The sequence below is a fragment of the Phasianus colchicus genome, chromosome 25 (genome assembly GCF_987193195.1).
Source record: "Phasianus colchicus chromosome 25, bPhaCol1.hap1.1, whole genome shotgun sequence".
Taxonomy (NCBI): domain Eukaryota; kingdom Metazoa; phylum Chordata; class Aves; order Galliformes; family Phasianidae; genus Phasianus; species Phasianus colchicus.
In genome coordinates, this window is record NC_143460.1 from 5,323,697 (window position 1) to 5,337,648 (window position 13,952).

The window sequence follows — 13,952 nt, forward strand, 5'->3', positions numbered from 1 at the left end:
TGTGGTTGTTGATGCAGTAGGTGACATACTGATTGCCTGTTGCTTTTTTTATCTTTCTTTTGCTCTAAATTATTTCTCCTCCAATCAAACACTACATCTTCAATACAGATGCCAAAGAGGCAAAGGTACAGGATGAGGAACATGAAAAATCTGACCATCAGAAGGGAACACCAGATCAAGACAGAGCTAAGAAGCTTAGACGTGGAGAGTATCTTGGTCATGAAGATCATCCTATGGATGCTGGCATGAAAAGAGGTGGCTGGTACAGGAGTGACCAACGCGGCAGTCAAGGCTACTCCACTGATGCTGATGGAGAATTTAAATTTTTAGGAAAAGAAGGGCTGCACAAAACCAACAGAGATGGAAGCATGGGGCCTGGGCAGTTTTCTAGAGAAGAGGGAGATGCAGACTCAATGATGGGTGGTGCCAGTAACATTGGATTAAAAATTGGAGAAGACAAAAGTGGATTGAGGCATGCACAAAGCCAGGGTTCTATGACAGGCAGAGGAGATACTGATGATGGATTAGGAGGAGGAACTAAATCTTATTCTGTAGATGGCAGACATGATAGCCTGTTAGGTGCAGTTGATGTTGACATGGGTGATGCAGAAGGGGTGAACTCTTGGCATGACAAGAATGCTAAATTAGGTGATGCTAGTTCTAGAGCTGCTTTTGGTGGTATGAAGAGTTTAGATGCTACTGATGGAAGTTCTGTGTCAGGTGGAATCAATCTTGATTCAACCAGAGTGGGAGGTGCACATTCTGCATACAGCAAGGGTACTCTGCCTGCTGCAGTTGATATGGATGGAGTCACTATAAATAGAGAAGGAGAAATAGGGTCTCCCTACAGCAAAGGCAACCTGATAGTTGATGCTGGTGGTCATGTAGGTCAGGCGGGAATGTCTGGCTTGCCGTATGGTCCAGGTAGTCTTCCAGCTGGAGATGGGGGTAGGCCTGGTGCAGGTGGCAGCTTTGTAGCAGAAATGGAGGTTTTATACGGTCCAGATGGTCTGCTAATTGGGGCAGGTGTTGATGCTACTGCAGCTAAAAGGGGGGATCTGTATGGTAAGCCTGGTCAGTTAAGTGAACATTATGGAAAGGATGGTTTACCAGCAGGAATGGAAGCTGGGCTTGGTGGTGCTGGTTTGGAAGGTGCTGGCTCTATATATGGAAAGGTTGGTGTTGGTGGTGCTGGTATAGCTGGTGCAGCTGGTGCAGGGGAATTTGGGCCGTTATATGGAAAAGATGGACTCCCAGCTGGGGCTGTCATTGGTGGCACTGGTGCAGGGGCAGTTGGGTCTCCATATGGGAAGGATGGTCTTCCAGCTGGAGCAGGGGCTGGTGTTGGTGGTGCAGGTTTAGCTGGAGCAGGTGGAGTTGGGTTTCCATATGGGAAGGATGGTCTCCCAGTTGGAGCTGGGGCTGGTGTTGGTGTTGCAGGATTAGCTGGAGCAGGTGGAGTTGGGTTTCCATATGGGAAGGATGGTCTCCCAGCTGGAGCTGGAGCAGGGGCTGGTGTTGCAGGTTTAGCTGGTGCAGGGGCAGCTGGATCTCCATTTGGGAAGGATGGTCTCCCAGCTGGAGCTGGGGCTGGTGTTGGTGGTGCAGGTTTAGCTGGAGCAGGTGGAGTTGGGTCTCCATATGGGAAGGATGGTCTCCCAGCTGGAGCAGGGGCTGGTGTTGGTGGTGCAGGTTTAGCTGGAGCAGGGGGAGTTGGGTTTCCATATGGGAAAGATGGTCTCCCAGTTGGAGCTGGTGTTGGTGGTGCAGGTTTAGCTGGAGCAGGGGCAGCTGGATCTCCATATGGGAAGGATGGTCTCCCAGCTGGAGCTGGAGCAGGGGCTGGTGCTGGAGTTGCAGGCTTAGCTGGAGCAGGGGGAGTTGGGTCTCCGTTTGGGAAGGATGGTCTCCCAGCTGGGGCTGGTGTTGGTGTTGCAGGTTTAGTTGGTGCAGGGGCAGCTGGATCTCTGTATGGGAAGGATGGTCTCCCAGCTGGGGCTGAGGCTGGTTTTGGTGGTGCAGGTTTAGCTGGTGTAGGTGGAGTTGGGTCTCCATTTGGGAAGGATGGTCTCCCAGCTGGAGCTGGTGTTGGTGTTGCAGGTTTAACTGGTGCAGGGGTAGATGGATCTCTGTATGGGAAGGATGGTCTCCCAGCTGGAGCAGGGGCTGGTTTTGGTGGTGCAGGTTTAGCTGGAGCAGGGGCAGTTGGATCTCCATATGGGAAGGATGGTCTCCCAGCTGGAGCTGGGGCTGGTGTTGGTGTTGCAGGTTTAGCTGGTGCAGGGGCAGTTGGGTCTCCATATGGGAAGGATGGTCTCCCAGCTGGGGCTGGTGTTGGTGTTGCAGGTTTAGCTGGAGCAGGGGGAGCTGGGTCTCCATTTGGAAAGGATGGTCTCCCAGCTGGAGCAGGGGCTGGTGTTGCAGCTGGAGCTGGGGCTGGTGTTGCAGGTTTAGCTGGAGCAGGTGGAGTTGTGTCTCCATATGGGAAGGATGGTCTCCCAGCTGGAGCTGGAGCAGGGGCTGGTGTTGCAGGTTTAGCTGGTGCAGGGGCAGTTGGGTCTCCATATGGGAAGGATGGTCTCCCAGCTGGAGCAGGGGCTGGTGTTGCAGGTTTAGCTGGTGCAGGGGCAGTTGGGTCTCCATATGGGAAGGATGGTCTCCCAGCTGGAGCAGGGGCTGGTGTTGCAGGTTTAGCTGGTGCAGGGGCAGTTGGGTCTCCATTTGGGAAGGATGTTCTCCCAGCTGGAGCAGGGGCTGGTGGTGCAGGGGCAACTGGATCTCCATTTGGGAAGGATGGTCTCCCAGCTGGGGCTGGTGTTGGTGTTGCAGGTTTAGCTGGAGCAGGGGGAGCAGGGTCTCCATTTGGGAAGGATGGTCTCCCAGCTGGAGCTGGAGCAGGGGCTGGTGCTGGAGTTGCAGGTTTAGCTGGAGCAGGTGGAGTTGGGTCTCCATATGGGAAGGATGGTCTCCCAGCTGGAGCTGGAGCTGGTGTTGGTGGTGCAGGTTTAGCTGGAGCAGGGGGAGTTGGGTTTCCATATGGGAAGGATGGTCTCCCAGCTGGGGCTGGTGGTAGTGTAGCTGGTGTAAGGGATGCTGGCTCTTCCTATGGAAAAGATGGTCTCTCAGCTGCAGCTGCGTCAGGAGCAGCTCATTTTCCTTCAGGAGGTGAAGAAGTGATGGGATCTCACCATGGTCGGGATGCTATGCTAGGCAGAGCTCAAGGGTCTGTAGGTGGAGTAGGAGGATCTGGCCTATCCTCAGAAGGTGGGGCTGTTGGTGGCTCTGCCATACAAGGTGCTGGATCTGCATATGGGTCAGCTGGATCCAGGGCTGGTGAAAGTGGTGCTAGCAGATTGGGAGGTGGTGGGAGTGAGTTGCATGGTAAAGAAGGTGTGGTAGGTGCTGTTGGAATGGGTGGTGACTATGGGCTGGATTCACGTGCTGGCAAATCTGCATATGGTGAAGCTGGGAAGGGGGCTGCCAGTGATTTCAGAGGATCGGAGCACAAAGGTTCATCCCATGACAAAGAATCACTTTCAGGTCAGGGTGATGCTAGGGACAGAGACTTAGGACAGTCAGGCTCTCTTTATGACAAGGATTCCTCTTTTGGAGGTGCAGAGGGCAAATTCCATGATAGATTGTTTGGTGGGTCGAAGCCAGGTCTTTTCAGTCAAAGTTCACAGGGTTCTGATCAGATGTCAGCCCTTTATGGTGGTCCTCCAGTAAGCCAGAGAAAACAGGTACCTAGCCTTGATATTAAAGGAAGTGATTTCTTGAAGAGTACAGAAAGTACAGAAAAGAGAAGACGTCATCACCTCGATGATCTGAAAGGTATGTGTTTAATTCTGTATCACTGATCTTTGCGTTTCGATACAAACAAGAACAAGCTCTGGATCTTCCATTTAGGATGGTGCAGCCCTTTACATTTATAGAGACTGGGAGACGTGAAGCTAGAGAACACTCAGGAAAGAAGAATGTTGTGTGTGCAGCCATTTGAATATTAGCAGTGGTTGCACTAGCGAGATGACAGCATCAAAACCTGGAAAAATGAGAAAACTTACATGTATGGTGGAGGGACTGTACATGCCTAGTGGAACTGCAAGAAGCACACAAAAAGTATATTGTACATACAAGGGCTGTATTGTATGCATCCAGCTAGAATGTCCTTCAGTGCAGCTGGCCAACATCATCATTTATAAAAACCCACCACAATGTGTTATGACTGAAGTATTTAGAAAAAAACAAAGCTATCTTTTCTCCTCACTTGCACACACTCTGTCAGTGCAAGACAGACTTAGCATCTTTTCAACATTTTCTTTTCTGAACATTCAGCTCCACGCTCTCGTGTCAACAAGCAGTTAACTGATGTCAGAGTCCTGAAAGGGGAACCAACTGAACTGTCTTGTGCTGTCAATAGACATGACTTAACAGGAACCTGGTTTAAGGATGGGTTAAAGGTAAGTGTCCCCTCGCCTGTTTTCTTCACTTAGTAATGCCCTGCTCTCTGACTTCACTTCTCATTGAGTATCATGCCAAGATGTCCATCCCTCTGCCAGTCATACTGTGATCTGAGTATAGTCCTAGGAGGCCTCTGCAGGAGACTGTTTAAATATTCTGGTTAGAAACTCACCAAGATTTTTTTCACCTTCCTACTGCAAGACGTTTCCATTCTTGCCTCCTTAGGAAGCTTTGGATTTTCCTTTGTGTTTTCCATTTGAGGGCTGGAACCAGATGACCTTTATGGTTCCTCCCACCCTAAGCCAATCTATGATTCTTTTACATAGGTGGAGATGAAATGGGGCTTTTCTTTGTGCTGCAATCCTTTTTCTTTTCTTTGGTGTGCCAGAGAAATACACAGAAAACAAGGGAAAACCTTCAAATGATCTTCAGGCAGGCATAACTTGCAGTACTCATTCAAATCAGTGCTTAGAATCAAGTGTAGACATCATATTCTATATCCCAAAAGAACATTAAAAAACCTAGGTCAGACTGTGGGATCTGCGTGATACTGTCAGAAGTTCCAAGGTGCCATCCTGGAGCCTGGACCAAAGTTTAGCATTAAGAATAGAAAAAGAGGCTTTGGTGACAGTAGTATTTTAGGGTCAGAGGTAAAATTAATGCTTCTGTTTATGTTAATGGACTTTGATTCAAGCTTTTGTGGTGGTGAATTTGTTACCAGGTATGTAATCCCAGGTTAATATTGTAATTAAACATGTATTACATTCATAAATGTTTCCTTTTCATTTTAATTTTTTTTGTGAATGAGTACTTGGGCTTTATCTTGTAGTTAACAACCATGGATGGAGTCTCTTTCGAGAAGGAAGGTCTAGTCCACAAACTCATTATTAGCAAAGCAGAAGATATTCATGCTGGGAAGTATAGGTTTGAAGCTGGAGATATAAAAACTGAGGCTTCAATTTTTGTTGAAGGTGAGTCTGTTCAAACTACCCATGCTTTTAATGCAGAATGCTGGCCTTGCACTGCTTGAAATGTGATAGGTTCCCTCAGGACCTATAGTTGGTTATTGGGATTTTATTGTGATTATTATGTGGGAGATGTTACAAGCTGATACATGAAAATATAACTATGGAGCCTTTGTGAAAAGCTTCTCACTACTAATTTAAAGACTTGGTGGGTGCACATACTGCTTTACTAAACCAGGCTCTTCATTCTTGTGCTGCTGATGAAAATTTGCTCCGGTGCAAAGGAGCAAATTGATACCATAAATGCTTTATGAAAATTATCCTGTAGCAAAGTGCATATGTGTGTGTGGAGCACTGAGTGTACAAATGAAGGTGAAGGTACACATTTTTGCATCATGGATGTCACTGATTTGGATAAGCCCCCAGAGAACCAAGTTAAATTTTTTGGAATGTATTTTGGAATGTATGTTTGGAATATATAGCAACAGTGAATGCAGAGTTCTTTCCTCCAAGGTTAGCCTTATCCTCTTTGATCTGCAGTTTTTAATGACCTTGTATTGTTGTTTTAGATCCTCCACAGGTTGACGAAATTCTCCTAAAAAACTTAATGAGTGTTCCTACTGTGGCCAAGGCAGGGGAAAAAGTTGTGATCAAGATCCCTTTTGAGGGCCGGCTTCCAGTCAGAGCAATGTGGCTAAAGGACAAAATAGAACTGGGAGATGACTCAAGAGTTCGTGTTGATAAAACAGACACCTTTACCATGCTGTCCATCTCCAGTGCTGAGAGAAAGGACTGTGGGGATTACAAAGTCAGGCTGAAGAATGACAGTGGAATCCTGGATATTGACCTAAAGGTTGAGGTAATAGGTAAGATCCTCATTAAATCTACAGTGCTTCCATCATAAGGATGAGGAAGCAGAACCAGTAGTTCTGGTCACAGCCTTATTTAAGACTACCAGCTATTCCAGGATGAACAAGGCTATGTTTCCAATAGATCAGGATGCAGGCAATGGTTGTTGACATGTTACTTGCCCTTTAATACGACACATATCTAGTTTCATTTAGACAGCCTCATTAATTGAGTTTTGAACGTTAAGAGATTGTGGAAGGTAGGGCTACACACAGCAGGCAAATATACAGACACAACATCAAGGTCAAATTCAGTCCTACCATAAATGTCTGTACTGTCAGTGCAGTGCTTATGAGAGCAGTCAGCCCATGGGGAAAGGGCTTGGCTTCCTCCCCTGTTTATCAAAATTAGAAGAGTGGACATTTGAAGAGACAGCTTAAGTACCTGGATTTCAATCTGCAAGTAGGCATAAGTACCATCAGAAACTGAGCATTCCTGCTTGTGAGCAAGAGAGACTGTCTGCTCCAAGCCTGGGAATGCATCTGGATCTGGAACTAAGCTGCTTGTGTTTGTCTTTTCAGACAAGCCACAGCCACCTGCAGGACCCCTGAAAATTGTAGGAAGCTCTGCACATGATGTCACCATTCAGTGGAATCCCCCGAAGGATGATGGGGGCAAACCAATACAAAACTACGTTATTGAGAAACAGCAGGTAGGCAAGAGCAACTGGGTGACTCTGGGAGAAATCCCCAGGAGCTGCACTACTTTCACTACCAGCAAAGTGGAACAGGACATGAGCTACTACTTCAGAGTGAGAGCTGTGAATGCAGAGGGAACCAGCGAAGCACTGGAATCAGATGAGGTGGTGACTATCAGTAAAGGTGAGGAACAACTTGTTATGGTGGTGTCCCAAAACCCTATGGGAAATTCATTGTCAAAGTTTCACATCAAGAAAACTGCTTGCATTTTGGATGTTGCGACAGATTTGAACCTGAGTCATGGTTGTGAAGTCTTCACACAAATCTGTGCTTGCCAGTCATAGCCTGGGCTGCATAAAAAAGAGCTTGGTCAGTAGGTCAGGGGCAGCTCTGGGGCTCCCAGGCTAGAGAGATGCAGACCTCTTAGAGTGAGTCCAGAGGAGGGCCATGAAAATGATCAGAGTGGTCTCAGTCAGATTTTCAAAACGCACCCGTATAAATACGTTGGAGAAACCTGGAAGAAATGATCTAGCAGGTATATTTCCATATCTTTCAATAAAGGTATTCTAATAATAAAACATTGATGTCTTTCTTAGCTTCACCTGGTGCCCCAGATCCTCCCGAGATCATCGGTGTCAGCAAAGACACCATCACAATATCCTGGAAGGCACCTCGGAAAACTGGGGGCTCCCGAATTTCGGGGTACATCGTTCAGAAACGCAAGAAGGGTAGCATGACCTGGGTGCCAGTCAACAGTGTGCCCATAGCAGGTGGGTAGCTTACTTAAACCCTGGATCAAGTTTGAAAGGCTTGAAAAAAGGCTGAGAGCTCATTGTGTTGAGGTCAGAGGGTAACATGTGCTATTATATCCATCAGGTGCAGGCTAGGACCTGTTTTCTGATACAGAAGAGTTTAGGATTATCCTATAAGGAAAAGCAATGTTATCATTTCTGTAGCTAATAGCTCTCAAAGAATATTTTCTTTGGAAGAGAATACAATAAACACACCTTAGAAGTATGCATACTTTAGGATAGGAGAAGACAAGGGAACTTGGGGCAGCATTTGTACTTTACTCCTGAGAATTCAGTCTACTGTTCTGTAAGGATTAAAAGTACAACACTATCTCACTGTTTTCTGCTTGGGGAACTGCTCACTCAAGCCAACATCCTCGTTTTCTGTCTGCAGACAAGAAGCTGAAAATAACTGATCTCAAGAAGGGTCTGCAATATGAATTTTGTGTGGCAGCTGTCAATGCTTCTGGTATGGGAGATGTCAGTGCACCATCAGAAGCTGCCTTTGCTCGGGACTCCACAAGTAAGTGACCTGCCACCATCCTTCTGTCTTGGGAGCACCTGAATGGAGACTGGGGATGTTATTGAGGAGGCAGTGTTGTCAGTGCTTTGTAAAAGTACATGAAGATAACAAATGGGGAATGTTTCATGGCTGAGCGTGCGCTGCCTGCATGAGAAAGGAATGGAGGGATTTCCTGTGTGATGTTTAAGTCAGGATATGGTGGATGCCCTGTGCAGAAGTTGTGCGGTGTGAAGATTGGGTCAGGATGGGCTGCAGACCATTTCAGGAGTGTTGCAGGTACTTTGATCCACCTTTGAAAGACAGAGACAAAACGGTGGCAGGATAGCAGATATCCAATGCACTGCAAAAACATTGAGGATCTCAGGAAGTGACTGAAGAGAGGGTACACATATACTAGAAAAATAGCTTAAATAAAATTTCCCTTTTCAGAACCTCCAGGTAAAGTGAGGGACCTTAAAATGACCATCAGTGACAGCAGTAGTGTCACCCTGACATGGAATGCACCTGAAGCAGAAGAGGGAAGTGGTGCGAAAGGCTACAATGTGGAGATGCGGTCTTCTAACAGCCTCAGCTGGACCAAATGCAACATTTTTCCTATAGAGACGACCACTTACAAAGTTAAAGGCCTGCATACCAAGGAGACGTACTTACTACGTGTGAGAGCCATCAATGACTGTGGCCCAGGAGAAGCCACAGAGCTTGAAGCTTTCACTGAAGTTGTTCCTCCTGTTGGTAAGTCTGTTACGCATCAGCTTGTATTACTGCTCTTCAAGATCCCTCGAAACACAAAGAATTTTTGAGAACATCAAAAAATGCTCTTAGTCCAGCTCCCCTTGTCATAAGTGTCCATTGCAATTTCTTTTTGCATTCACATCATTTTACACAGAGGATCATCCATGTAATGGGGTGAAGCGTGTCATCGTTTTTTCCGTGACTGAGACATCAGATGTATGCAAACATTGTAGTGAACGTAGCTTAACATCCTTTCCTCTCATTTAATTAGAGTGCTAAGTGAAAAATAATAAAACATGAAAGGTGCAGTGATTAGCAAAGAACTCTGCTAGTGAATCAAGGAACTTTTTTTTCTACTTTACCACTGACTTTATCAACAGCCTGCAGACAAGCTGTTGGAAAGGCTAGCACATGCATGTGAGTTTGTCAGCCGATGATTATGTCATAACATAAAACTGTTTACAGTAATCACTGTCTTTTCCAGTTTCTCCCAGGTTCATAATAGACAAAACAGTGAAAAATTTCCTGGTTATAAAAGCAGGAAATGCCATTCGAGTGAATATTCCTTTTGAGGTAAGTTTTCAGATTGAAATCCTTCTTTTTTTTTTTTTTCATGTGTACAAGACACTGGGCAAATCCTTTAATCTGCCTGTGCTGTGTATGCTTTCTGCATGAGGAAAATAGGAAAAAAGAATTCAGCTGTCACTCTTGACCATTCATGGTTTATGAGATTTGTAGTCATCCAGTAACCCCAGCAGATAAAGTGCTTGGAATGCTCTCCATCCAACCATCTCAGAGTTGTCACCATCTGTGATCTGGAACTGATCTCCAGCTCCCTCAGAAAGCCTTAGGGGGTAGCATTTCTAGCAGCATTCTTTTGACTGTGTTTGTCTTACTGCACAGCAGGGCATAAGTTATCACTTATAAAACCAGTGTGCTTTGACATAAGGTTGGAACAACACAGGTAGAGTCTGGGATATCAGGAGGAAGGTAGGAAGGTGTTGAAGGTGAAGTGTGCATACTGCTGACCTTGCTCCAACTCAGCTGCTCTTTTGGAATGTAGAGCCCAAAGATGGAGAAATAGAAATATACACTTCTAGGACATTGTTTTTCTTTCTTTCAGAAACAAGTAAATGTTTTTTAAAGTAGAAAATGTTAACTACTGATGTCTGTTGTTTTTGATCTAGCATACCTTGTTTAACAATAGCTGTACCTGAGCACCTTTGTAACTTTGTACTAAGAAACTCTTGAGCAGCTCTCTATCCAGGGCTCTTAGAGCCAATCTCTGATAGTCCAATATAATACTTACTGTGTCATGTAGATGTGCATTTTGAATGAGGTAATGAAACTTTGGATGTAAAGACAGCATTTGGAGGCGAAGCACATGTGCTGAAACCAGACTTATTCTTCACAGGCACCTCCAGATTTTGTGCTGACCTGGTTAAAGGATGGGGTTCCTCTTCCAAGCCGTGCTAAAATAAGCACCCAGGATGGTACCTCCCAGCTGCTGATTAGAGCAGCTGAGTTCACTGACAGTGGCATCTATACCGTTGAGCTCATGAGTGGGACAGGGAAAAGAGAAACATTCAGCTTCCAAGTTCAAGTTACGGGTAACTACATGCATTTCTGTGTGTGTTTGTGTGCATAACAGATTTACAGGTGAATATGTAGTAGGCAGCGAACTGAGTTCAGCCCTCTTACCTTTATCCACAAGAAGGAAAGAACTCCCAGAAGTTCAGTCTAATGCAGCAGAAGCTCAGTTGCTAACAAATAAGCTCGTGCATCTGGAGAAGGAATCAAATTTTGTCCCATCTAATGACCAGGATGTCTCCCAAAAGCTCAATTACGAAATATGAGATGGACTTGAAGCTTTTAGGGTGCTGTGCCACTTTCCCTGCATCTTCTCTATTGCTTGTTTTCATCTGACAGATATCCCACAACCACCTGGACCTATTGAACTGAGAGAGAACGTGCCAAATATAGTGACAGTAACCTGGGAGCCATCAACATCTGAGAAACGGGAAAGCAATCTCTTCTACACAGTCTTGAAACGCGAATCACAGAAAGGCTTGTGGCACGTGGTGGGTGACCTGATCTACACCAACAAATTCACTTACACCAAAGTGATCCCAGGCAGGGACTACTACTTCAGGGTTGTGGCAAAGAATCACTTGGGATCCAGTCGTCCATCCGACACTGTGCAGCCTTGGAGAATTCGAAAACAAAAAGGTAAAATGCTTTTACAAATAGCTGTCATGTAACGATGTTGTTGTGCTTTGCTCCTTGTTTCTACCACACTGTCTTGGAATAGGATCCTCCTCCTGTAAACATTTAGTTGCCCAAAATGAGAGTGCGTAGAGAATACCCTAAGAAATTCCATTTTGGTAGGGAAGGATTATCATTTCTGCATGGTTGTTGTTGCAGACCTTTGTTTCCTGCTGTCACGTAATTTGTTATACTAATTCCCAGCAAGATCTAAGGTTTAGATTTTGCAGAAACGAATGTTTGTGGCTGCAAGTTAAACTCTGGCCAATTTGAGAAGGAACACCAATTGCAATCCACAGCTGTGTTGCATCTCAGACTGTTTGTGGTGCAGAATGCCAGATGTTAATTGTCATGCTTTTAAACCAATCCTTTGCTCTGACTTCCATCCCCACGAAGCAGTGTCTGGGTTAGTATGTGTCATGTGGTATGTTGCTCTTTTCCTCCTTTCACCAGCTGACATTCAAGTCAGACCACAGAGGTACAAGGGAGTTAATCAGAACCAGCCCCCAAGATTCCTCGTCCCCCTGAAGCCCCACGTGGTGACCACTGGCAGCGAGTGCCGCATGAGCTGTGCAGTTGGAGGCCATCCACCTCCAAAAATCACGTGGTACAAAGATGGGAGAGACCTCTCCAATAATCCTTCCTATTTTGGCACAAACGACTTTGGTGTCTGCTCCCTGGTGATCTTTGGTGTTTCCAAGGCTGATGAAGGTGACTACACGGTTGAAGCCACCAATGATTCAGGCCGTGCTTTCAGCAAAGCCTCCCTCACTGTTAAAGGTAACAGTCTTTAAATATCCCTTCCTCTCATCGTGTGGTGTCAAGGTAAATGTTATTGTGTCAAGACACCTTAAAAGTAGTAGCCATACAGGTGTATGTATTGATAGGAGCAGTATCCTATGATGCAAAATGTGTCTGGACCGCTTTATTGAACTTTTAATTAACCTACAAAGTGGTCGAAGTGAAACGGAAATGAAAAGGCAGATGTGGAAAAAGAAAAATACTTGATTTCCTCATGAGTGCAGCAGTTTGGATTGACATCGAGCAAATCTTTTAGAAATAAATATCCAGTCTTCATTTAATAAGGCAGTGTCTGTGTTAGATTTCTCTGCAGTGAAGGAGATGCAGGATGGAAGATTTGGGTGTTAGGAAGGTTAGGTGAAACAGTGAGAGAGAAGCTGGGGTTGGTTGAGCAAAGGCAATGAGAAGGGAAGAATGAAAGTTAGCCAGAGTCAACAAGGGTCCTGATGTGAGTGCAGAATGAGTGTCGTTGGCCAAGAGGGACATGTGGTGAATGGACTTATGGATAAATTTTGTTAGCAGTTCACTCAGGTCATTATGAAATATCCTTTAGTTTGAGATATATTTCTCTATGTAGGTCAGGATGCTGTGGTGAGATTATATGAATGGAGAAATGGGTCAAATAAATCCTTTTTCAGATGTTGGTCATTTTGACCCTCTAACATTTGAGGGTGCCCTGTCAGACCATCTCCCCTGCTGAGTTGCTTCTCTTTCTCTTTCAGACTTCCGCCTGTAACAGGACCTTCCTGAAACCTCCTCTGCACTCCAGTGTGAATAAGGTTTTCTCTGAGAACTGGCCCTGCACAAAGGCTACGTGTCTGTTTTCAGATGTGCAGTATAGTCTGAGTGCTTTCTTTTTCAGATCCAGTAGTTGCATTTTGAACAGGATGCTGCATTGTAGTCAAAACGGTGGGGAAAAGCTTTGAGAATTGTATAATCCTGATTTTCTTCTACGACCTTTAAAATACAAATGAGAAGCTTCCGAAACTCAGAAGATGAGAGGGAGAAATAATTGGCCAAAATGAGACTTTGCATGGAGAAGACAGGTGTGAGACCATTCTGCCACACCTCTTACTGCTCAGGCTGCCAGCTTTATCTGTGTAAGAGGAATTCTCAGACAAGGCTAACATGAGGTAGTGCTACTGGCAGTGAAAGTGGGTGGACAAGAATGAATGGAAATCTAGAACCAGTTGTATTTGTGTGAGCAGATCAGCTATAAAAAAGGATGTAGCAGTCCTGAGCTACCACATTAACATCACCTTTGAAACATAGCTGTCCCTACCTCGTGGCATCCCTAGAGTATTATTGCTTAATGCTAAAAGAGGTTAAAAATCTTTCATGTTTGACCAGAAGTACGAAGTACAACCAAAGGTCCTCTGCTATGGCTGGAGGATTCCATCACTGAATGGAGAACGAGAGTGGAAAGCCAGAATGTCCTGGTGACCACACAGTGCCTTGGAGCTTTGGCACCATAACAGTTTTCATGACAGCATCTCAGAGAATAGGAGAGTCTTAAAGCCACTGGATCCTCAGACAGCCAGCCAAACATTTGTATGGGGCTGAAATGTTTTTTGGTTATATTTTGTACGATGTTGTACAGATATAGGAACAGCAGATCATTAAATGAAACAATTGTTCAGTAAAATTAAAGTGTTTAAATGTAAAATGTGTTTATTTTTGGGAAGGAGGCCCAGCTACTTCTGAATGCTAATCCAGCTCCATTAGAACAGCATTTTCACATTCAGTGACCATATATTTCTTGCAAAGCTGAGTGATAAACACCAGCAAGGTCTCACTAGCTGTGGATTTACTTACACTGATGAGATACTGTAGGACTGTAGTGAATGTGTGGCATTACATTTGCTATTCT

At 45.3% G+C, this 13,952-nt stretch overlaps 1 protein-coding gene across 4 annotated transcripts in view; it reads left to right on the forward strand.

The window, feature by feature from the left end:
- The window catches only part of IGFN1 (immunoglobulin like and fibronectin type III domain containing 1), a 29,756-nt gene extending 16,024 nt beyond the window's left edge, over positions 1-13,732 (forward strand). For 2 of the 4 annotated variants that reach the window (XM_090124449.1, XM_090124450.1), the window contains 13 exons: positions 109-3,831; positions 4,333-4,457; positions 5,288-5,429; positions 5,993-6,289; positions 6,854-7,153; positions 7,567-7,740; positions 8,156-8,284; positions 8,714-9,016; positions 9,501-9,589; positions 10,431-10,626; positions 10,946-11,245; positions 11,735-12,061; positions 12,805-13,732. In XM_090124449.1, the coding sequence (XP_089980575.1) occupies positions 109-3,831; positions 4,333-4,457; positions 5,288-5,429; positions 5,993-6,289; positions 6,854-7,153; positions 7,567-7,740; positions 8,156-8,284; positions 8,714-9,016; positions 9,501-9,589; positions 10,431-10,626; positions 10,946-11,245; positions 11,735-12,061; positions 12,805-12,818 (6,119 nt within the window). In that variant the 3' untranslated portion in view covers positions 12,819-13,732. Of the gene's footprint in view, positions 1-108; positions 3,832-4,332; positions 4,458-5,287; positions 5,430-5,992; positions 6,290-6,853; positions 7,154-7,566; positions 7,741-8,155; positions 8,285-8,713; positions 9,017-9,500; positions 9,590-10,430; positions 10,627-10,945; positions 11,246-11,734; positions 12,076-12,804 lie in introns of those variants that run through there. The other 2 variants (XM_090124451.1, XM_031608619.2) reach the window with 2 other exon arrangements.
- The last annotated feature ends 220 nt before the right edge of the window (positions 13,733-13,952 follow it).